Consider the following 26,485-nt stretch of genomic DNA (forward strand, 5'->3'; position numbering starts at 1 on the left):
CGTTCCAGGTGCATGCCCTCAATTCATTGTCCTGCAAACGTTTGCCATGGTCGTCATCAATAGAGAGTGTATTTATCCGAGGCTTGTTGTTATATTTCATTGGAGTATGGTTTTACGTGGCGGGTCCCAAGCCCAGCGCACAACCCGCTAAGCGGGGGTAAAAATATTACTTGCACGTTTATATAGCGAGCCGCTTGCTCCAAGACAGACGCCCGCTTGCAGCCGCACCTAGAGGTGTACAGACTCTGCCGATAAGATCTCCCCCGGCTAGCCCTTAAACCGATTATATCAGAGTGGCCTAGCCAGGTTGTCGCCTTCTCACATTAGCTCACCGCTAAACATCCGTTTAGCGGCTACCCAGAGGATACTTGGCCGCAAGCGACCGACAGTAGTGAGCTGCTTGAACCGCATGCAAAAGAGTCGCTCTGGCCATTCCCAGGTGAATGGCAGTCAGAAGCTTTCCCAACTTTCGTGGACTTCTACACACGGCTCCACCCTTCAGCTATACCATTGAGTTGGTATGTTTGGAAAACGAACTTTTCACTAAATCATCAAAAGAATCTAATCTAATCTAATATATATTGTAACGAATTTACTTGCAAATCCTCTTATTTACCCTTTTGCTAAGTTCGTATCACTAAACTGTTGAATAAATAACTCCAATATTGAATAATGGAAAAAATTACCTTTATTAAAGTACTTCACAATAACACTTATACTTTGCAACTAATAGCTTGCTTAATAACCAAACTGATTGATAGCTCAAATGAAACTCTACTATTGCCCGACAGATTGCGTGCTTAATCAAAAACTGATTGATAGTTAAAACGAAACTGACTTCTCGCTTCTACTGTTGTCGCCCTTTTATACTGTCCGATTTCCTTGTTGCATATTTCTAGGCTTTTCTAATTTCAGAACTTACTAGTTAGTTATAAATTTCTCAGCTACAACTACAGATGTATAATTTTTATAGCTTCTCTCATACCACATGCGCTTGTATGTGTGAGCGACACTTCCACAATTACAATTGCATACCTTTAGGAGCACCTCAGATAAAGCGCCAAATACACGACACGAACATTTCTGCGAACATTCCCGTTATGTCATGTTTCTGCGACCTTTTCTGTCGTGTATGGTGGTGTTGGCCAGTTCGCGCAAATGTTCGCCAAAAATCAAAATATTTTAATTTTTGGCGAACATTTGCGCGAACTGTTCGTGCGTGTATGGCGAAATAGCTCATAATCGTAGTAATTTCTGAACGGAACAGACGTGCGCGGAAAAGTAAAAAAAAAAGTGAAAGAGAACTAATGTTCGGCCAAAAGTTCGTATGGTGTATGGCCAAAGCTGTCTGTTGCGTTGCCTCTCCGCTGCGTGTACGTGTATGTGTAGACACAATGATTGAATTATTGATGTGAATTCACGTCACTGCCCAGCATCGGCTTAGAGATGGCAGTACCCCTTAGTGTTGCTAATATTCCTAACAATATTATAAATGGGAAAGTTTGGATGTTTGTATGTTTGTATGTTTGTCCAGACGTTTGTCTTTGTGACTCAATCACGCAAGAACGGCTGGACGGATTTGTATGTAATTTGGCATGCATATAGCCAATAGTCCAGAAGGATCTACCAGCTATATATATTTCAAAAGGGGGGAGCTCCCCGCCCGCTAGGAACAGTTATAATTTAATTATTGTATTTTTTCGTCTTTGTGACTGAATCACGCCAGAACGGCTACACGGATTTTGATGAAATTTGGGACAGAGACAATAGTCTACTGGCGAAATTTTTTTCGAATATGGAAGGGGGGGAGGGCGGGGGCGGCTCACATGACCCATTCGATTAATTACTTTTTAACAATTTTTACACATTATAACTTGTCACCAATATTACAAACTCAATGGGTCAAATAAGTCAAGGGCTTACAAATTGAGCAATGACACCCTCTGTCCTCCCCCCTTTCTCTACCCCCTTGTGTACAATTTATAAATTGTTATAACTCAATATAAATTTTCTCCTAAATCAATAGTTTTTGGTATCTGCCACATACAGATCGAGATCCAAACAACTTGGAAAAACGATCATTGGTCCTCACCTTCTCCTCCCGCCATCCGCCCTCCTTCAATTGTTTTTATTAGCACGCTTTTATTAGCCTTACCTGTATGTTTCTTTGTAACTCTTAACTCGCTCCAACGCGCCTGCTGCCTTATTAATATGATTTTATAATTAGCTTCGCCTTATTTGTAATCCCGACGGTCATATCGAGACCTTTCCGGGATCATTTCTAGACGTTTTTCGGGATCCGTCCGGGATCCCATCGGGGTTATTTTGGGACATTTTCGGGACTATTCCGGGACCATTTCGCGACTATTTCGCGATCATTTGGGGACCCTTCCGGCATCTTTTCTGGATGGGTTTTGGGATCCGTCCGGCATCCCGTCGAGGTCATTTCGGGACTATTTCTGGACTACTCCGGGATCATTTCGGGACTATTTTGCGATCATTTGGGGACCCCTCCGGCATCTTTTCTGGATGGGTTTCGGGATCCGTACGGCATCCCGTCGGGGTCATTTCGGGACTTTTTCTCGACTAATACGGGATCATTTGGGAACCCTTTCGGCATCATTTCTGTATGGTTTTGGGGACCCTTCCGGCATCTTTTCTGGATGGGTTCCGGGATCCGTCCGGCATCCCGTCGGGGTCATTTCGGGATCATTTGGAGTACCTTCCGGCATCATTTCTTGATAGTTGTCGGGATCTGCCCGGGATCCCGTCGGGGTCATTCCGGGACTATTTCGGGATCATTTGGGGCATTTTCCGGCATAATTTCTGGATGGTTTTCGGGATCGGTCCGGGATCCCGTCGGGGTCATTTCGGGACTATTTCGGTATCATTCGGAGTATGTTTCGGCATCATTTCTAGATGGTTTTCGGGATCCGTCCGGGATCCCGTCGGGGTCATGTCGGGACTTTTTCGGGATCATTTGGGGTATTTTCCGGCATCACTTCTGTATGGTTTTCGGTATCCGTCCGGGATCCCGTGGGGGGTTTTTCGGGGCTTTTTCGGGACTATTTCGGGATCATTTGGGGACTTGGCTGGATTATTTCTGGATGGTTTACGGGACCCGTCCGGGATCCCATCAGGGTAATTTCGGGACTATTAGGGGATCATTTGGGGATAGTTTTGGGGATCCGTCCGGGACCGCGTCGGGGTCATTCCGGTACTTTTTCGGGACTATTTCGGGATCATTTGGGGACCTTTCCGGCATCATTTCTAAATGGTTTTCGGGATCCAGTCAAGGTCAATTCGGGACTATTAGGGGATCATTTGGGGACCTTTCCGGCATCATTTCTGGATAGTTTTCGAGATCATTTGGGGACCCTTCCGCCATATTTTCTGGATGGGTTTCGGGATCCGTCCGGCATTCCGTCGGGGTCATTTCGGGACTATTTCGGGATCATTTGGGGTATTTTCCGGCATCACTTCTGTATGGTTTTCGGGATCCGTCCGGGATCCAGTCGGGGTCCTTTCGGGACTATTTCGGGATCATTTAGGGACCTTTCCGGCATAATTTCTGGATGGTTTTCGGGATCGGTCCGGGACCCCGTCGGGGTCATTTCGGGACTATTTCGGGATCATTTGGGGTATGTTCCGGCATCATTTCTAGATGCTTTTCGGGATCCGTCCGGGATCCCGTCGGGGTCATATCGGGACTTTTTCGGGACTATTTCGGGATTATTTGGGGTATTTTCCGGCATCACTTCTGTATGGTTTTCGGGATCCGTCCGGGATCCCGTCAGGGTCTTTTCGGGACTTTTTCGGGACTATTTCGGGATCATTTGGGGACCTTTCCGGCATCATGTCTGGATAGTTTTCGGGATCCGTCCGGGATCCCGTCGGGGTTATTTCGGGACCTTTTCGGGACTATTTCGGTATCGTTTAGGGACCTTTCCGGCATAATTTCTGTATGGATTTCGGGATCGGTCAAGAATCCCGTCGAAGTCATTTCGGTACTTTTTCTCGACTAATACGGGATCATTAGTGAACCCTTTCGGTATCATTTCTGGATGGTTTTCGGGATCCAGTCAGGGTCAATTCGGGACTATTAGGGGATCATTTTGGGATCCTTTGGGGATCCTATCAGGTGATCACCTCATTTAGTTCTTTTTTTTACTCAATTACAAAAATATAATGCATTAGACAGAAAAAAAATTTTAAACAGATAACTTGATAAGCAGGCTAACGTGAATAGCCCATATATTTCATTTTCTCCTTGCTTACGGGGCCGCGGGTAAAGGCTAGTTACTTGATAAAAGTGACGGTTGGATTATGGATGGAACTTTCGACGTGGTGCCTTATATAATGCGACAACTTTTCTCGATACATGGACGTGTTGAAGGGCATATAGTTCCCCTTTTTTTCTGTATTATGAACCAAAAATCGCTTTTTAGCTACGAAATGCTCTTTTATGAGCTTATAGAGATAGCTGAAGGATATCGAATACAATTACATCCAGAACGTATTATAAGTGATTTTGAATTGGGTATAATATCGGCGGCAAACAAATTTTTCCCAGAAGCGAGATTACAGGGATGCTTCTTTCATTTTAACCAAATAATTTGGAGAAAATACAAAAAGAGAGATATAAATAATAACCTTAGTATAAATTTTTAAAATAGCGCAACTATCTACTTACAACCTAAAATTTTGTTTTACATATTGGTTCAGAAATATGGTATTGATACGTGTTTTTCATTACAAATTAGAATGTTAAAGAGCCTGGCTTTTGTCCCCCACGGCGAAGTCTCTGAGTACTATAATCATTTGTATAATACTGTTGATGACACGGATATGAGGAATATTTGCTCATGGTTCGAAAGAAATTATATATACGGAGCCAAATCGCAACCGAAATATTCACCCAAATTTTGGTCAGTGCAAGACGACTCTACAGGCATGCATTTTCCAAGAACACAAAACAATGTTGAAGCTTGGCATCGTCGCCTGAAGTTTATTGTTGGGAAACGAAATTGTGGGCTGTATAAACTCATAAATGATTTAAAAGGAGAGATGATTTATGCAAAAGCGCAGATTGCCAGAGTTCAAAATGGCCAAAACATAAAAACAAATTTGAAAACATTAAAAGCAAATAAAAAAATTAGAAGAATAACGAAGAAACGATGTGATTTAAGTTCACTTTGTTTCCTAAAAAGAATTGCTAAAAATTTAATTGTTCAATAACTTCTTTTCTACATGCATACATACATACATACATACATACATATATTACCTATAAAGTAAATTGTTTTTGAATTACATATTTGATTCTTAAAAATCAGAATATGCGTGCCCTATTTCCAACAATAAAAACAACCAGAATTTTTGTCTAAAATTATTTGGAAACCAGAATTTTACTTTCCAGGATTATGACCCTTCGTCATTATGTCCATCCAGAATTTTTGGATACAGAATTTTGATTCGAAATTATTAAGTCGTTCAGATTTTTGTTTAGTTTTTGCCAGAATTTTGACCCAAAATCATTTTGAAATACAGACTTTAGTCACTATCCCCTCTGCATGATATCCGACTTTATAACGTTGAATTCTAATGCCTTTAAGGCGAAGTTGCTATCGGCAAAGGTCGTTACATTAATATCTGGGACTGTACTACGCTGGAGCAGACTGACGGCTTTCTCTATGGCACCGATCTCCTCCAGGAAGACATTTCATAAGTCAGGAAGTTGACACGATTGCTTAACCTGCATATGCTTTGAGTAAATTACAGATCCAATTCCCTTTTCCATTTTCGAACCGTCTTTGTATGTCATGCCCCTACCACTGTCTAGGCTTTCTTACCAAGACATAAAAAAAGATAGGTGGCAATATTGTGAAAATACTTTCAGTGGCAACACGTAGACAGTAAGTGTTAGAATCTGATGCACTATCTATGGCCCGTATTTCATTCGAATCGCCGGAGCCGCTTCCGATATGGTAACGAATATACCTCCTCTCCAAAAAAAAATTAAAAGCGCATAGGAAATAGCAAATTGCAGCAGTTGCTTACTGCTTCTGAGCACTAGATGCCGCTGTTGCATGCATCTTTTACAGTTTCCTATTTCCGTTCCGAATTCAGGCCACCTAGCGGCAAATTGTTCATTGCATGTATTCTTATCGAGCAATTCACCCTAACGCCAGCTGCGCTACGCGAAGCGACAAAGAGCGAATAAGCAAAAGTGTCGCGGAGTGTTGGTTTGGCCTTTAATCGGTTTGGTTTGGCCTTTGATCGGAAAGTCCATTTCAATTGCCTTCCAAATGTCACTCTCAACAAAAACTTGAGCTTCGCCGCCTAAGAACTCAACTTCAAACATATTCCTGGCGCCTTGGAATTACCCTGAGAGCCGGGTACCAGCCACTGGGAAACCCAGTTCCATTAGCCGGCTAAAATCATCAGCCCAAAAAAACATACCTGAAAGTAATGATATTTTCTTTCAGCCCTCGTCAAGAAGGACATGAATCGGCGTAAGTTATTTTCCGAACATTTCCAAAAGTTCGAGCTATCAAAAAAGCCGGGATATCAGTTTTGGCGTACTCATACGCCTGTAACACACTTGGGTATGCATTGGTTTGAAGTTTCTTAACGGTTTAATAGAGACGCCTTTAAACTTTAAGTTTCGAAAATATAATCATATTTTGTCTCTTTTACTTAAATGATCAACTTATTGAAATATGCTTGTTTCCATTGGAAAATTTTAAGGAAGAAAACTCGTCAAATATAAAGAGCTTGAATAACTCATAAAAAATTGTTTTCTCCTACCTGCAGATGATCCAGCAAAGCTTCCAATCCCCGATCACTGATTGACGAGCAGCGTAAACTTAACGAATGTATGTGCTTCGAGGCTAACGGAAATGAGTGCACCACATCCAAGGCATCCTCATCGGAAGCACCAACCAACGCGAGTGCATGAAAACCGCGACGTATTAACGAGTTATACAATTTCACACGATCACAGCTTTGTATTTGACGTAATTCGCGACATTGCAAAGTCGGCAACAATCCCGACCAATAACGCGGACTACGATAGAGAATATCACGCCATTTAATGCATACCTGCGCTAACGTACGACGTTCATACGACGAAAAATAAAGGAGGAAACGATTCAAAAACCGATCGTCAAGTAGCAACGCATCAATGCTTGTTATGGGTGGTGGGTGTTTGTGCAAAATCAACGCAGACTGTGTAACGGCAGCGGCCAATTGTGAAGCATTTGTAGTGCCACCAACAGCAGTGCCACTTGTCGACAAAACGCCTGCAACACCTCCACCGCCGCCGTCAACAACGGCACCGCCACCACCACCCGCATATGGATGATGTAGATGTGGATTTGGTAATTGTTTGCGTAACTGTAAAGGTGTACCCACACCGCTTACCGATTGATTTGCTACCGACTTCTGAGCCGCTGCCAAGCCCATTGTTGTAAATTGTGGCTGCCCAGGTATGGTAATGTTCATTTGTTTAGCTATTGAGTTAACTGTGGGTGCTGGTGGTGCGCCTAATGGATGGCTTAGCACTGGCGGTGTGACGCCACTTATTAAATTGGAATTTGAATTAACTAAAGTTGAGCTGGCAATTTGTGTTTGCATAGGAAGTTGCGAGGATAGTGACGGCGTTGCCGACGGCGACAGCTGCTGCTGTTGCGAGTGTTGGTGCGGATGTGGCGCCGCTTGCTGTGCTGCTTGTGGCGCCGACTGCTGTTGCTGCAGTAACTGCATATTAGCGCTAGCGCCGATTGCTACGTTATGTGGCATTGTGGGGCTAGCGGGCGCTGAGAGGACGCTTGTTGGTGTATGTGTGCCGCTGGCACTGCCGCTGATGCTACCATTGCGTGTAGGTTTGTCCGGCGTAACGGCAATGGTCGTAGTTGCAGCGGCTGGATTGCTGCTTAAAGTGTTGTTAGGATTGCTGTTGTTATTACTATTGTTGCTGCTGCCGCTGCTGCTGCTACCACCACAGAGCGCATTTGTGACGCGTTCCATTACTGACGTTTTTCCGCTACTGCCACCGCCGCTGTTGTTACCACCAGATGACGTTGTCGTTTGTGCAGTGGAGGACGAGGACGTATTTGTACCGCTACCATGATGATGTTTGGAACGCAAGCCGAGGCCATTAATACGTTTCGATAGTTCAGCGGATGCACGTTCGACCACGCCCTGCGCCGATATCGAGGACATGGTATGCTGAAATAAATGCACTTTGAGGCGCGCGCTTTTCACGGACCACGAGGAAGTTACAGATACACGCGATGGTTACTGAAATCGGTTAAAAACGTTTTCTATTATTCAAAATTTTGTTAGTGTTTAGTTCCTTCACCGTCACATGCAGTTACAACTAAGGAGAGCCTGAGCTCTTCAATCGTTCATGCTTTGTTTTGATGATTTTTATTTGGTTTTTTCCGGTCTTTAATATTACATAAACACTCTCTACGTTTTTACTGCTATCCCTAACAGCATTGAACTGACCACTTGTAATTTAGTTTCATACACCATCAGGTATTTTTGTAGAACCTCTCATCTTCGCAACTTGCACGTAAAAAAATTCTTTTCCTTTTTTTTAATTTTTAAACTTTTTCATGCAACACACGCGTCTTCGAATTACTTTTTTCGGATCTGTTTTTTTTTACACACCCCTTGGGTTAAGTTCTTGTCCCAACAACCAAAAGTAAGATGTAGGGTTTTTTTGTATTCCACGTGTACCGCTTTTACTTCCAATTTGTTTGAGTGTCCTTGAAATAAATAGAAAAGAAAAAAAATCTATTAGAAACTCAATGTTAAAGAACGTAAGTAAATAAGATGGGCATAAGTGTGTTAGTATTACATAAACTCTGAGAAAGTTTGCTTTTTACTTCATAGTTAGTTCTTACAAACAAAATGTACAATTGTAAAAATTTACTGTCGTTACCTTGGAAACAGACACAAAAAATGGTATTAAATACCAAATAAAATAGAGCAACGTTTGTAATAAATTTTAGTTTGCTGTAGCATGCAAACGCGTGGAAGCTCGGCTAAAAGCCATCACAATATACCCAAAAGCACTTAGTAGTCTTTCACATAGGGAAACTTTTTGATAAGTTTCTTCAGTTGAGGGGAGATCCGCAGAGATCGCACTTTCTAGAGCAGGGCTCATGGCGCGGAAATCCCGTTTGAATTCTCGTTTGTGTACAACCCTGTCAATGAGCTGGCGAAAAATGTGCAAGCGCCTTTTTCCGGTAGTATATAATTCATTTCTTGGTCGACTAATTTAGATGGCAGGGGAACAAACGCGCACAAAAGCTTAAACTTTGCGTGTCCCCGATTACCATCATCGCTAAAGTGGTTAAAGAAGCCATAGAACCTGCTAAACCCTCTAATGCAGTGAACCCGGACGGGATTGCCATGCTGGTGCTTAAACACCTTTCTCATGAAGGATTAAAATATCTAGCGCTCGTCTTCAACCTGCCTTTGATCAATTTTTTTCATCCTTGAAAAATGAAATCCTGGTAAAACAGCTAACTTAGGAGACTCATATCATCTAATATCTCTTCTATCGCCATTAGGCAAGACACTTGAAGCTTTCCTGCCTCCTTGTTTCGCCGCAAACCTGCATTACGGCCGCGCTAAACGCCATCAACACACGGATAAATTGTGGACTGCATCAAAAACCCCATCATAGAACAGTACTCGTAGCGGTAGACTTATAAAAAGCCGTTCATTCAATTAATCACCATAGCACGTTGCTGCAAGGCTTGAAAAGGTGTGCACTTCGTCCCAGTATCAAGAGATGGACTGCAAATTATCTTTGTGGGCGGTAGGCATTGGTGCACTTCATAAACGTAACATCAAAAGGCAGGAGAGGTTAGGTTAGGTTGAACTTGCCGGTCAATAAAGGCTTCACATCGACTGAATGTGTCCATAGTATTACCAGAATTAGTTTGACGATCAAACGGAAGAACCCGAGTCAGGTGCCAGGATATATGTTATAGAATAACTCCATCCTCTTGGAATATACTAGCAGTTTTCTAGGACCTAGCTTCATTGCTGCCTTGATATCTGTAAACTCTGCCGCACCTAATAGATGGAGCCTTGACGTGGTGAACGCCGGATGCGAACACAGAACGTGCTCAACCGTTTCTTCCTGCAGCTCACACTTCCTGCACTTGCTGTTACTAACGAAGCCTAACTTATAAGCATGTGAGGACGAAAGGCAACGTCCATTCAGTATGCCCATCTTGAGCCTTAAACCTTCTCTCTTCAGAGATATGAGCCACTTTGTGAGTCTAATATCGTAGGCTTTGCACAAGATCTTAGAAATTGTATAGCCCCGCACTTTTTTTCCACGCCTTTCCGGCTTTATGGATCATATGCAACTCCTGTCTGCTTTAGATTTCTCCCAAACGGATTGGGAGGTCCTTCGTCGACTCGTCGAGTGTTGAACCCTCCTTTGCCAGCCCATCGCAGGCCTTAAGCCTTGTCGGGGTACGCTGCTGTCGGGTTAGTTTTTAAGGCTCACGTTATGCTAATCATTGATAGTCTGCATAGCCTCTCAAGTTTTTTTGTATACGTACTTTTTGGTGTGGCTGTCCACCAAACAAGAACCCCATAGTAAAGTATGGGTTTGACAATTGCCGAAAGTACCTAATGAGAGAGTTTGGGTGATAGGCCCCACGTGTATCCTAGCATCCTCTTGCATGCATACAGTGCCGCGGAGGCTTTCTTCGCTCGCTCTTCCACATGGAGTTTCCACGACAACTTAATATCTGGTATAACTCCTAGATACTTTGTGCAATATTTTTCTTGCAGGGTTACCCCTCCAAGCGTAGGCTTAGTCCAATTAGAGACCTTACACTTTCTAGTAAATAATACTAAATCGGTTTTTTCCGCGTTGGCGGTTAACCCAACTCCAAATGCCCAGGCATGAACATCCCGAAGTGCCTGATCCATCAGAGAGCTGATTGTTGTTAAGCATCTGCCGCTTATGGTGACTGAAACGTCATCTGCATATGCCGTAAGTTTGGCTGGTCCTCCGTCGAACCGCCTAAGCAATTGGGTTATAACCACCGTCCATTGGAGATAAAACCCCACCCGGCGGTGTTCCTCTGTTTACAGATTTCGTTGCCTCGTATAGACCACATTACGATGTGATCATTCTGCAACTTTACATGGAGCCGATCCAGTTTATTAAAGCTAGATGGACTTCAACCGAACTGAGACTGTCCATGGTTCCTCTTTTCGAAAAATTCTTGAAAGCTCCGGCAATGTCCAGAAAAATACCTAGGGCATATTCCTGATGGTCCAGGGCCTTCTCTATACTCATAACCAGCCTATGCAATGCATTATCGACTTGCTTGCCTTGTTATTGATTTTATAGACAAAGCTGGCACACGGCAATGGTTCCTAGGGCATGTTTCCACATTCCACTTCCTCACCAGCTAGCTTTTCGGGTGCTGAGCTTCGGACTCGAGTACATCTGCATTAATACTGGTGTTAAGGCAGACGCCTCTATCTTATCAGCCATTTGAATGTCCGACGGAACGCTTTTCAATTCGTTTTAACTTTTGCCTTAATAACAGTATGAACGCAGACATACTCGAGTTCAAAGCTCAGAACACGAAAAATTAGGTAAAGGTGAGACGTGAAACATGTCCTAGTAACCATCGCCGTACAATTCCGAAATTAACGCGAATTGATTTTGAAGTATTCCCGTCCCGAAACTACCCTGAAGCAGTGCCAAGATTATGATATTGTAACGAATTTGCTGGCAAATCCTCTTATTTGCCTTTTTGCTAAGTTCGTATCACTAAACTGTTGAATAAATAACTCCAATATTGAATAATGGAAACATGGCCTTTATTAAAGTACTTCACAATAACACTTATACTTTGCAATTAGCTGGCTTAATAACCAAACTCATAGCTTAAATGAAACTGACTTTCAAAATAATACTGCTATTGCTCGCTAGATATCGTCTTAATCGAAACTGACTATAGCGCCTCTACCGCTGGTGCTTTTATACTCTTTGATTTTCTCGTGGCATCTTCTAGGCGCTTCCAGAATTTACTTAGTTGCCGCCATATAATTATAACTACAGATGCACGTATATAGCTTCTCATATGCGTGTATTTGTGAGCGACACTTCAACAATTACAATTGCATACTTTTGGGAGCATCTCTTCTCTGCTGCGTGTACGTACATATGTGTAGACATAATGTTTTATTCGTTTATGTAGATACAAGTGACTGTCTGCTTTATTGTTGTTGTGACTTCATTTACTTAGCATCAGACTAGGGATGTGAGTATCACCTGGTGTCACTCATATTCGTCACACTACCCTCCACCTAAGTCTGATCGTCCCGATCAAACAAATCTCTCGACCTAACGCTGCCAGCCTTTCCGAATGAACCACTTTCATTTTGGTTCGTTGTTTGCCAATGGTTTGTATGCGGTACACTACATCGTTGATCCCTTTTACAACTTTATATGGGCCTTCCCAATTACACTGCAATTTCGGGGACAAACCTTTTTTTCGTTGTGGGTTGTATAACAGCACCAAATCTCCTTCCTGAAACCCTTCCGAATTAATTGCTTTATCGTACCTCGCTTTCATCTTGTCACTCATAATTTTTGATCGTTGCCTTACAAGATCGTGTATCTCTCTCAGCTCTTCTTCCAAATCATTAGTGGATTTCTTAACATTTCTCTCCGCATTGGCATCTATCCCAAACTTCAAATCAGGTGGCAGTCTAAGGTCATTGCCAAAAAATGCCTTTTGCAGGGGTTTGGCCCGTTGTCTCATGCACGGCTGATCGGTAAGCCATCAAGAATAATGGTATGCGGGTATCCCACTCTTTATGGTACTTGTCTACTACTTTCCTTAAGTGCTCCTCCAATGTTCTATTGAATCGTTCTACCATACCATCGGATGGAGGATGCAATGCAGTTGTCCGTGTTTTCGAATGCCCAATGATTTACACATTTCCTGGAATACAGCTGATTCGAAATTCTTGCCTTGATCAGAATGTAACTCCATTGGTACTCCATACCTTGCAACCCAATTGTTTATAAACACTTCTTCTACCGTTTCCGCTTCTTGATTTGGGATTGGGTATACCTCAGGCCATTTGCTGAAATAATCCATAACTACCAGTACATATATGTTTCCGCCGTTGCTAGTAGGAAATGGACCGGAGACATCCATTGCGATCCTTTCAAATGGCGCACCTGAGTTATATTGCTTCATCTGGCCATGACTTCGGGTTCTGGGTCCTTTTGCTCTGCTGCAAACCTCGCAGTTCGCAATCCACTCAGTGACCGATTGATGGCAACCAACCCAATAGAATCTCTGTTTAATCTTCTCGGGCGTCTTCGTGGTTCCAAGATGACCTCCGCTTGGACCATTATGCAGCTCGCTGAGCACGTCAGGAATCCTCTTTCTGGGAACAACTATCAGTTTCTTCTTGCATTTACCATCCTAACTCTTGATGAAGGCAACCGGATATCAATTCTAAACTGTTCCACTGTGCCCAATATGACTTCGCAATGGGACTCTCTGCTGACATCTCTTCTCTGATTGGTCTTTCGTTTCGTTCGAGCCCTTGCATAACACGTGACAGATCTGTATCTTTTAGCTGACACTTTCTTAGCTGTTCCTTGTCCCATTCATCTGCACATGTTATAGTTATTAGCCGGACATCTATAATGTCTTCTTTAGACTCGGCTTTTGAACAGTGCTTGCATTCCAAACTACATGGTCTTCGTGATATTACATCGGCATTTCCATGGGTACTACGTTTTCGATGCTCAATGGAAAAGTCATAGCTTTGTAGTCGCTCGATCCACCGTGCCAATTGTCCTTCCGGATTATGGAACTGCAGAAGCCATTTTAAAGCTGCGTGATCTGTCCTGACACGGAATCGCTGGCCGTACAGGAATTTGTGAAAATGTTTAATGCACTCTACCAATGCCAACAGCTCTCTCCGCGTAACGCAGTAGTTCCTATCTGATTTTCCAATCGAACGGCTCTAATATGCAACTACCTTCTCCTGTCCATCGACCAGTTGTGATAAAACGCCTCCTATAGCATATCCGCTCGCATCTGTATCTAGAATAAACGTTGCTCCTGGAATTGGATATGCCAACATTGGGGCAGTGCACAAACGCTCTTTCAATGTTTGGAAAGCTACTTCTTGCTCCTTCTTCCATTCAAAAGTTTAATTTTTTCTTGTTAGCTCGTGGAGACTATGGGCTACGCTGGCAAAATTTGGTACAAATCGGCGGTAATATGTGCACAACCCAAGGAAACTTCTCAATTCATGCAGATTCTGTGGTCTTGGCCCATCCTTTACTGCCTCTATCTTTTCATTCGCTGTACGGATACCTTCTGTCGTTACCTTGTGACCTAAATAATTTACTTTCTTTTTAAACAGCGCACACTTTTTGGGACTTAACTTCAGACCAGCGCCAGCTATTCTCTGGAAAACTTCATCTAAGTTTTTAAGATGTTCATCAAAGTTCTTGCCCAATACGATGATGTCGTCGAGGTACACCAAGCATGTTTTCCAATGTAGTCCTTTCAATACTTGATCCATGAGTCTCTCGAAAGTAGCTGGTGCATTACATAGTCCAAAGGGCATTACTGTAAATTGCCAAAGACCATCTCCGATGCTGAAGACTGTTTTCTCTTTGTCTTCCTCCTTCACCACCACTTGACAGTAGCCGCTTTTCAAGTCCAGTGTGGAAAACCATTTCGTACCAGAGAGCGAGTCCAGAGTGTCGTCAATTCTTGGCAATGGGTAGCTATCCTTTTTCGTAACGTCATTCAACTTCCGGTAGTCCACGCAAAACCTCATTTTTCCATCCTTCTTCTTTACAAGTACTACCGGTGAGCTCCAGGGACTAGCTGATGGTTCGATGACGCCGCTGTCGCTCATTTCTTGTATAATTTGACTCACCACTCCCCGCTTCGCCAGTGGAACACTACGTGGAGCTTGACGTATCGGCCTCGCGTCTCCAGTGTCAATTTGATGTTTCACAACACTGGTGCGGCCTGGTTTGGAACCATCCTGGTCAAATATGTTTGCGTACTTTAGGAGCAGTTGCTTTGCCTTACTCCGATAATCTTCCTGTAGCCCCTCCGTCCATTCCGTGATGTCATTTGAAAGATCAGTGTTAGTAGATGAAACGTGTTCCTGGAACTGTTCACAGTTAATAATTACTTCAGCCTCTTGGCATCTTCCCAAAATAGCTCCTTTGGTCAGTTTGAGTGGTGACTTTAACTCATTGAGTACTCTTACCGGAATGCGTCCATCTTGTTTTGTCATAGCCAGGGTTTTTCTTACAAGTATGTTCGGTGTTGATTTGTTTGCTGCTTCGACAACCCACAATTTGTTTGTCCCACAATCTCCATCAACCTTTGCCCAGATGACTGCTTCGGATTTTGGTGGTATTTGCTGACTCCATTCCACCAGCACTCGTTTACTGCTGTAACCTCTCTCGTAGCCGAAATTAAGTGGTACATACATGTTCTTATATCGCATCGTCTTGCTTTGCATGTCGATCTTCATGTCTTGGTTGATTAAGAAGTCCACTCCAATTATGATTTCATCAATAATATCTGCCACTATAAAATTGTGTAGTACCGTGACGTTCCCAATTGCTACTTCACATTATACTTCTCCAATTACCTGGGTGTCCTCTCCCGTAGCTGTACGTAATCTTGCTCCAAGCAATGGTCTTATCTTTTTGTTGACTAAATCCGCTCGAATGATGGAATGAGATGCACCCGTATCTACAGTCATTAAACGTTCCTTTCCGTACACATGTCCTCCAACAGTAAGATTGCTCGATCTTCTTCCAATCTGCGAGATAGAGATTATGGGGCATTCAATTGCGGGAGCCAGCTGTCGCCCCTTGCGGCTGACTCGATTTAGTTTAACGATTGAGTGGTCTTGGAGATTTGCTCATCACCTTCTGCTCTGCGCTTACGACCACCCACATTGTTGGAACTGTTAGGGTTGGTGTTGCAATAACGCGCAATATGCCCTGGCTTCCCACACTTAAAGCATTTGACTGCATCATTATTCTTCTGCTGCGTACCCTCCAATGCTTCCAAAATTGCGTCTACCCAGTCTGGCCTTTCCACATCCACGCGATGAGCTTTGTACCCTGGCTTACTCAAAAGTGAGGCTGTTTCCTGAGTCAGTTCATGCAATACCGTTTCAGCAAATGTTAGTTTTGGATTCGCATATGTAGCCCGCTTCGTTTCCACATCTCGTATGCCATTTATGAAACTCTGGATTTTTACCCTTTCAGTGTATTCCACGGGTGCGTCCGCATTTGCAAGATGAGCCAATCTTTCAATATCTGAAGCAAACTCCTGCAATGTCTCATTTGCTTTTTGGTAACGGTTTTGCAACTCAATTTGGAATATCTGTTTTCTATGCTCGCTTTCATAACGTCGTTCTACAGCAGCCATCAATGCTTCATAATTGTTCCGCTCTCCTTCGGGAATCGTCTATAGGATTTCCGCTGCTGGCCCCTTCAATGCCACGAACAGTGCAGCAACTTTATCTTCCGCATTCCAGTTGTTCACTGCTACGGTCTTCTCAAACTGTAGCTTGAAGACCTGGAAAGGAACAGAACCGTCAAAAGATGGAGTTTTTACCTTCGTATTACTCGCTGAAGCAGCCGACCGATTAAGTTGCAATTCCTGTATACGACCTCTCAACGCATCCACCTCTGCCTAGAATTTTTCTTCAAACTGCGTTATTTTCTCGTCCATACGCGCTTCGAGTTTTGATGATATACGCGCCTCTTGCTCTTTCAGTTGTGTTTCCATCTTTGATGTAATATGTGTCGACATTTCCGAAATACGTGTCTCATGTGATTCCAGCTGGGATGCCATATATGTCTTCTGCTCTTCCAGTTGAGATGACATTTGCGATGACATTTCTGAAATACGTGCCTCCTGTGCTTCAATCTTCGCTGTTATACGGTTCTCCTGCGATTCCAGCTGAGATGCCATATTTGTGGATATTTGTGATGACATTTCTGTTATACGTGCCTCTTGCCCTTCCATCTTGGATGTTACTGTCGATGTTTGAGCAGTTATTGCAGCCAATATCATGTTCAAGTCTGTGCTGGTAATTGTCTGCGATGTTTCGTTTTTCTCTTCAATTTTTGTTGTCTCCTCGCCATCAAGATGAAAGACATACTCTTCCACATCAATTCCTTCTAATTCCATTGCCTCTCGTAGTCGTGCCTGAAGTTCGAGTTTAATGCCGGTTGTATTCAATCCACGGTTCTCCAACTCCTTCTTCAGTTGCGGGATCTTCAACTCACTTAACTTTGCCATGTCCTTGTTGTCCTCTGGAATTTATTCAACAATTCCTCTTCTGACACCAATTGTAACGAATTTGCTTGCAAATCCTCTTATTTGCCTTTTTGCTAAGTTCGTATAACTAAACTGTTGAATAAATAACTCCAATATTGAATAATGGAAAAATGGCCTTTATTAAATTACTTCACAATAACACTTATACTTTGCAATTAGCTGGCTTAATAACCAAACTGATAGCTTAAATGAAACTGACTTTCAAAATAATACTGCTATTGCTCGCTAGATATCGTCTTAATCGAAACTGACTATAGCGCCTCTACCGCTGGTGCTTTTATACTCTTTGATTTCCTCGTGGCATCTTCTAGGCGCTTCCAGAATTTACTTAGTTGCCGCCATATAATTATAACTACAGATGCACGTATATAGCTTCTCATATGCGTGTATTTGTGAGCGACACTTCAACAATTACAATTGCATACTTTTGGGAGCATCTCTTCTCTGCTGCGTGTACGTACATATGTGTAGACATAATGTTTTATTCGTTTATGTAGATACAAGTGACTGTCTGCTTTATTGTTTTTGTGACTTCATTTACTTAGCATCAGACTAGGGATGTGAGTATCACCTGGTGTCACTCATATTCGTCACAATATTGATTATAGCGAAAGGAGCTCGAAAACAATGCCACATAGTTGTCAAAATTCCAAGTTCTTTCTTTTTTCAAAGCGACATAAATCCCTTTTGATACACTATTTTGGCAGTGAAAAAAATCACTAATCTAAAAATTTTAAAGCTAGTTTTGACTTTTGACATAAAAAAAAAAAACTTATTTTAACTATTAATTTTTCTCTTATAATTAAAGCCAAATTTTAACAACATTTTTGACTTTTATAATAAAAGTAAACATTTCTCCATGACTCAACTATATGGTTGGCTCATCTCATCAGCTGATTTTATTTTTTTCATATCACTGGAGTTGGAATTGTCAAAAGGAGATGGCAAACGCAAAATGCAACCAACACATTGGCAATAGTTTCTTACAACACACAAGAAGAGCAAGGTTTTATGTTTTCATTCCATTCCGTTCGCTTAACACCATGACGTAGATTTTGAAAATCTGAGAAAATGTATGTTGTTGCTGTAGAGATGAGCCAACCATATAGTTGAACCATGCTTTTATCTATTCCTTTTGGTTTTCATCAAAAAATCAAATTTAAAAATTTATTCTTCCACATTTTTCTAGTTCCGATCAAATAGAAGATCAAAACAAAAAATTGTTTCTCTCCCTTTCATTTGTTTGTTCGCTTTCGCTATATTTTATTGATACTAACCACCATTTCTCATTTTCCCTTCATTGTTCTCTCATTATTATGCTTTCTTTTTAACTTCCTTTATTTTAGTTTCGTTTGATGTTTTTCCGCCAATTTCCATATAAAATTTGAAAATCTTGCAATCCATTTTTGAATAACATCCCGGAAAGTTAGACTCCCGAAACTTGAAACACAAATCGGAACACGGTGATAATTTAACATGTGTGAAAAAACTTTTCTAGGTGGCCCAGGGATCGTGAGAATTCTAAAAAACGTAGGACTTGGAAATATTGCTTTCGTGTATTGAGGTTTCTTCCGATAACCCAGAGATCTGAAACTTTGAACATAGTTTTTGGCTTTATTGCGTTGAAATATTTAGGATAGAATAGTTTTATCGATAAGACAGGAATCGATATATTAAGAGATATATAGAAAGTTCATTTATAGTACTGTTAAGGTAATTTCCCGGAGAGGTAGATTCTTGAAACTAAGAACATACTGTAACGAATTTTGGGAAATTCCGCTTATTTCAACACTTCTGCTCACGTTCGAATCGCTAAACTGTTGAGCAAATCACTCCAATATTCAGTATTGCAAACTGGTCTTTATTTAGATTACTTTGGGAGTAGTACAATTATACTTCAATATCACGTACTTCACAATACCGTGTGTTAATCAAACTGATTCCTTACTACTCAACTTGCGCTGCTTTTATACTCTCGGTCTCCTCGTTCACCAATTTCTCCTAAAGTCTAGTAATTTCGGGAACTGTTGTCGCTCATGCTTGGTTAGATCTATATACATGTATATCTGTAGTCCACGCCACTCCCATAGCCATATGCGTGTGTATGTGTGAGTAACCAGTTCGGCTGATCACTACATCTGTGTGTGTGAGGTATCTCTTCGTTGCCATGTACATAAGTGTGGCTAGCTTTAATGTGTACATGTACATAAGAGTGGCTGCTTCATGTTTTTGTTGTTGCGTGATTATTAACTAACAGCTTAGTGATGTCAACATTCGCCACAATTCTTTAGAACCCCATGACAATGCATCATTAAGGAAGCAAATTTTTTTCTGGCGGTTCAGGAAACGTGAAAATTCAAAAAAAACTATCCGAACCTGGAAATTTTGCTTCTGTTTTTTAAGGAACTTTGAACGAAGGTTTGGACTCCATTAGGTTATGAAATTTAGGATAATAGTTTTCTATGTTAGACAACGATCGAGGCATTAAGGTATATAGAAACTTTATTTACAATATTTGGAATCTTGCGACCGCTATATGAGTAAGTTAAAATACAAAGACCTACGATAAAATCTTCACCTAAGTTCCATCTTTATATTTCCCTTCCTAAAAAAAAATTTTATATGAAAGTTCAACAAGATTATGGCTTTGTTTGAAGAGAAATTTTTCGTTGCTTTTGGTCCATTCATACAAAGGAAGTATTTAAAAATTGTGTATCTTCTTTTTATTTCGTTCTACTTCTAATTAGTTTTGCGCGGTTAGCAATTGCTTTTGCAGTCAAGTAATGGAAATAATAAACTTTAACGGAAATTATAGCAAGTGGCAATTATGGACCGTGCGGAGGGACTTTTGTGTTTGTTTTATATCCTCACATATAGATATAAAGGTAAGAGGGCAATTCAGATTCTTCGTGACCAAAAAAGCAAGAAGCCCATGAAAGAACAATGGAAATAAATTATTTTCTTTGTGTAAGCAAAAGAAGGAATGAAGTATTTGTGGCCGCACTTAATGTCAGTAACGGGTGAGAATTAGATACATATTTTTTTCTTAATTATATTTTTTTTTATATAGTACATATATTCGTATGTATGTATATGTGTGCATGTGTATGAAGTATATCATCAAATTACTGTCCAACTTTTACGGGGCCAAGAAAGGGGTAAGTGAACAAAAGAATGGTCACGCGAATGGTCTTATAAAAGTAACTTTTGTAGCGCCATAAAATGTCTTGAACAACTTCACAAATTGTTCACTCAAGTGCATTGGCATAAAGTTATAATTGGAACAAACTGGGTATGTATGTATGTGACCTAGGCAAAGGTGTAAGAAAATAATGCGCTTACATACCTCTAAAGGTTAATTTTCCTACAAGAAGGGACTGGAGGGGCGACAGGGATCAAGGAACAGACGCAATTTCACTCTACACTGACGATTCCAAAATGAACAGCGGTATGAAAGTGAGTGTCTTCGCTATCAGTCCGCTTACCTAATTTTGCTAGTATTACTCAAGCGGACTTCTGTATAAGGAGAGGGCGTGTTACGCTCCTGTAGGAAGACTCGATTGGGAGGCGCGAGATGTACATTTATCATACAGCCAAGCAACGCTCATGTCGCTTAGCTCCCCCATCACTTCGTCTAAGACCGTCAGTAGCTGCAAGAGATCGCGTCGAGCCGCAGCTAACTTTGCAAGCATAACACTTATATGGGTACTTGGCAAAGAGAAGACAGACGGCAGAGGTACTGATAGAGGCTGTGGAGGCGATCGAGATGCGCCGTTCACTCACATCAATCAAAAGAAACATACAAAGCAGATTCAAGGAGAAGTTTAGCAGTTTTCAGCTGGTATTCCTCGCACACCTTTAAGCCTGGCCGAATTACGATAGTAAGAGAGCAGAGGACCTACTAAATAGGTCAATGAAAGAAATCTATTTGATCACTAACACAATCAGAAGCCACTGGCCGGTTGGGCTACACACTGAGGGAATGGGGACTTCTTTTTACAGCATTTAGCGGAGCTGCTGTGAGGAAGGCAGCAAAGAAACAGTCGCACACTACCCATGTAAATGCTTACCGCTATATTTCTAACTAGCTTTATCCTGCTGGAACTTAAAGAAGGAGCTAAATGCTCTGTAAAGGATATCAGCAGATTCATTGTCCGCACCATATGGTTCAAACGGAGTACCGACTAGCCATACTAAATCAGCAGCAATTGGTTCCAAAAGAAATGTGCATCAAAAAACGCTCTGTGTGCTACTTGGGCGCGGACTTTTGGTATCCGGGGCACAGCTACAAACCAAACAAAACTCAAGAAAAATTGCATATTTTTATGCCCAGCTGTTCAAAGCTTACAGAGTATAATGATTTTGTACGCATAATGGCGTAACGGCATAAACTAATGAAGATAAAGATAAATCAAAATGATATTAGTTACTTAATTTATTGGCGCTCAATCGTTTAAACGGTCAAACAAGGTGCACCAGTCGCTTCTTCTTTGAGTTAACTGGTGCCAATTGGTCTCATAAATGGTATTTAAATCATTTTCCAATTGGGCGCTTCAACGTAGTTAAGGCAGCCATCTGCTTCCATAGTTGGGTTCTGATAAAAAAATATTTCCTTAGCCGGATAATCATCTTTTATTCGTACAGCTAATCATCCGAGGTCCGTAAAGTATCTCTCGACTGCTTTCAGAGCCACCTCATCTGATGCTGTTTGCATCTGCACCATAAAGCAGTGATTTATAGAGCATTATCCCCGTTTTCCGAGAGGACTATACTTTTGCACAATTGCATACTAAGTTAAAAGTAGTGATTCTTCGCTGGATTTCTAGATTGACTTACTTGTTTTTGTTAACTCTAGCTTCCATAAAAACGAAGTCTTTCACTGTTTCAAGTAATGGCTGCCAGTGTGGCGTGGTTAGCGCTTTATCCTTGCTTAATGGCAGCAGGTACCTCGTTTTGTCCTCAGTCACCATCAAACCCATTTTTCAGCTTATTTTTCTAGTTTGAAGTCAGCAGAGCTTAAGGCATCAGCATACACCAGTAATTGCATGCTCTTATAGAATATTGCTCCAGAGTTGATCAAATTTTTCCCAGCATCAAAGTGGCGAGTTTGCACGATAGGAGGTCACCCTATCTGAAACCTCTTTTAGTTTTGAACGGCTTGGAGAAGCTTCCCAATTCTGACCAAGCTGATGGTGTTGCTCGACGTCATTTTACGCAGCCGTATAAGTTTTTAACCAAATTCAGACATGGTGGTATATGGACAGCTCCCTTTCGTACTGTCGAAGGTGGCTTTAAGATTAACGAAGATGTGATGTGTGTTTGCGCTTATGTTCCCAAACTTTGGAGCTTGTATGAAAGCATCTTTTGGATCCAGTTACGTAATTTGCAGCAACACTAGCAAAGTTTGAATAAAATTCAACCTTCCATAAGCAAGAAGGCTATCTTTTGAGTTCGAGCATATATTTTGTACGTCCTAGGCGCTATCCACTCACTCGCTTACGTCATAATAAAAATTTTGGGTTTACCAAACACCAAATACGGCGTATTTAAAATAAAAACAAAGCTTATCTCAATAACACTAAACTTCAAAAGAACGAAAGCTAGAATTGTAAAAAAAAATGAACGAAGTGTGCGATAAAACCACTTCATTTATACTTCGATGCAAGTAACCGGCATTCATCATTTTAATTGCCCTGGCTAAGTGGCAAGCAACCTACATACCAAGAGCTGGTCAATAGCCGGCCTGATTGGTTGAAGGGAAATTTTTCAAAAGCAAAAAGCCACCAAAAGCCGCAGACCTATTTTTAAAATGTCAATAGTGGCGCCGCTGAAGTACCTCTTTGTATTACATAATTTCGCATTCCACTCCCCCACTTTTGTCTTGTAGCCCAAAGTCAAAGCATTCACTAACGGCAAAAGGTAGGAATATGAGTTCAGTGCAAATATGATAGGTATTGAAAACTAAATATAAATAAATAATACGTAAAATGTTTCCTTCATAAAGTGCATTGCACTGCTGCCGTGTGGACGACGTGTGGTATGAGTAACCTCTGTGCCGCTGTTAATAGAATGAAGTGATATGCCTCCGCCGTGCCTCCCACAGAGCTATATTTGTGCATTTTGTATGGGCTCGTCCATTACAACCTGCCATGTTACCACTTAACCAAATTGAAATATTATCATTACACGAAAATACTAAGACACAGATGCAAAAAGCAAAAGGGCTTCATTTATCAACTGAGATGAAGCTTTTTAAGTATATGGTGGATAACCAAGTTAAAGCAGAAAGAATAATAACATGAGATTGGTTATCAAGTAGATGGTATATGTTTGTATGTATATAATGAAAATATATCGAAAAAGATATTCTTCGACTTTTAATGAATTAATGAAATGATTGATAGTCTTAATTAGATGAGTTATTAAATACCTATTTTGGCCAACAAAAAAAGAAATGGAAGTGCTAAAACCAATAATAATAATTGAGTGCAAAAGCAAATCGTATACTTAACTAGAAGCATGTTGAGTAAGCTGACTAATGACCCTAATAACTTTTAACGCAGGTAGAGATCCCAAATAACAGCTTCCAAAATCAGTATTTTCAATCAAAAAAGTTATTTTATGACCACTCTTTTAATAACTGTTAAACTGATATATTCCTTGTTTCGATTTCTCACAGAGTACGGTCGTTTTGCAAGAATATGTAAAGGGAATTTTCAGTGGACAAGAACAAACGATTGCCAAAAAAATATAATCATATTCTGTTAAATGATACATGCATGTAAGCTCTCAAAGCTTCTGCAAACGAGTAATATATTTTAGAAAATTTTAGGAAATTCTCGATAGTTATGCGTCTTTTGTTATGTTGTTGTTGTTGTTGTTATAGCGATAAAGATACTCCTCAAAGGTTTTGGGAAGTGGTACCGAAGTTCATGGTTCTTTGACGAATATAGATCCGGTACGTTCCGGTAACAAACACTATTTACAAAACCTTAATGACCCGTGGCCATCTCGGGAACGATTTGGTGTTAACACCTTCTAGGACAACCCGCCCCAACCTCTTCTGTAACATGTTTTACCTCGCGAAAGTGAGGTCGATAATTGGGTTGTGGAAGCTGTGAAACGTGCTTATCAACCCTCTTAAACCGCGCCTCTTGTTATCGTTCGAATCACTGAATTGTCAAAAAAATAAACACAAATGTTCTGTATATAAAATGCTCTTTATTAACAGCACTACTATGATAGGAGATTTTCACAATAATATATTCGCTTACTTCACTTATAGCATGATAAAATAAAACTGCCTTAGCTTGCTCTCCCCTTATACTTTTAGTTGCCTCGTTCGCCTATTTCTCCCAGGGTCTTCATTTAACGCATTCAGCCTTCTCGATTAGTTCCTTATTTGCTTTTATTATACCTCTGCATCTCATATTTCCTACTATGTATATATATGAGTAATGTACCTGTGCGTTATTTATGTATTTGTGCATACACGCCACGATTTTTTTATGCATGAAGAATAGTATTAAAAAAGAAAGGTAGGAAAAGAAAATTAAATGAAACGAAAGGAGAAGAAAAAAGGCAGAAGAAGGCACAGTAACGTGAAGGGAAAGTAAGGAAAGGAAAGGAGACGAAAAAAGGGAGTGAAAAGTTAAAGAAAGGAAAGGTAAGGAAAAGAAAGGAAAGCATGTCAATCGTTATTGGCAAATCATCGGGTTGCTAGTGACGATTTATGGCCGTGTTTTACATTTATTTTGGATAAGTTTTCGGTTTGCTATCCATATGCTGTCAGTTTGTTAATCTTAGCGATGACTTTTCATTTGTTGTCGAAAAGTGAAAAAGTATCGATTCTGTATTGAAAAGTTATGTATATTTTATAGAATAAATATCCATTTGTTCTCAAACATGTATTCATATTGTAGCGAATTTCGGGAAATTCTTGATTATTCTGCACATTCTGTTATTCGTTAACTGTCGAAAATAAACCAAATATTCAATATAGCAAAATGTTCTTTATTTATAACACAACTATGGTAGTAGTACTTCACAAATAAATTACTTACAACTGGTCCGTACTTAATAACAGCATATTCATAAATTAATTTTTCCGAACCCTGCTAGATGATTCCAAAATAGTAGCGAAATTATCCCAAAGCAGTCGTGGCATAATCTTCAAATTATCTCGAAGTAACCCCGACATAATCCCGCAATAGCCCCCAAGTGAACCCCAAAGAGTCGTGCAAACAATGTTCCCAAACACCATCCCAAAAAGATCTCGTAATAGTACCTAAAACAGTACCTACATGATTTCAAAATAATCCCGGAAATATCCCAACAGTGCAGCTATGGTTTCAAAATGGTCCATGCATGACTCCAAAAATTTACTTTACGGACATAGTAACAATTGTTTGCAGACCACCCTAACGATAACATAATGTTAAATTTACATTCTGTTATTTCCTGAAACCCCTTTTTGGAAGAAAAGTCACCGCCTGACGGTTTTAACGGTGTCAGTCATCCCTGGAATTCAAGAACGAACGCCAATTGGAAGTGCAAGTTCAAGGCATTCGCAAGTCATCAATCTACTTCGAATTCCACCGGTTGCTCACCCCGCACCAGTCCATGATTTTTGTACGCTTGCTGGCTACGCTGATGACGTTTACCCCAAAATAATCAATCCATGTTGGAACCATCTCTGATTTTCAATGGAAGCAAAATACCAGGCTTGGCACTGGAGATGACCTTCGGGGGAGAAGGCTTCCAAAACTTGAATTTTTTGACTCAGCTGAGTGGGAGTGAAAAAATAAAGTGACTGCAATTTTTTAGTCGTAATGAAGAAATTGAGCACTATCACTAAACTGGAAAAGTGCACAATAGTGTGCACTGAAATTTTTCAAATATAGTGTAATGATAATGAAAATATGAAAAAGAGGTACTTCGAAATATCCAAGTACAAAAATGTTAAGATGTTAGTTGTGGTATGGCACGTCGGTATGAAGATAAATTCATACGTCGTATTACATTTCAACCACGTAATGAAGTGGTGCCCCACATACTGTGCCTGA

The 26,485-nt window shown here is 41.0% G+C and overlaps 1 protein-coding gene across 7 annotated transcripts in view; it reads right to left on the reverse strand.

Moving 5' to 3' along the window:
* Nucleotides 1–26,485, reverse strand: part of LOC137252177 (F-box/LRR-repeat protein 16) — a 701,255-nt gene that overhangs the window by 647,248 nt on the left and 27,522 nt on the right. For all 7 annotated transcript variants that reach the window (XM_067787531.1, XM_067787529.1, XM_067787530.1 and 4 more), the window contains one exon: nt 6,811–8,777. In XM_067787531.1, coding sequence (XP_067643632.1) covers nt 6,811–8,226 — 1,416 coding nt within the window. In that variant the 5' untranslated portion in view covers nt 8,227–8,777. The remainder of the gene's footprint in view (nt 1–6,810; nt 8,778–26,485) is intronic.

Source organism: Eurosta solidaginis, chromosome 5 (assembly GCF_040869045.1).
Source record: "Eurosta solidaginis isolate ZX-2024a chromosome 5, ASM4086904v1, whole genome shotgun sequence".
Taxonomy (NCBI): domain Eukaryota; kingdom Metazoa; phylum Arthropoda; class Insecta; order Diptera; family Tephritidae; genus Eurosta; species Eurosta solidaginis.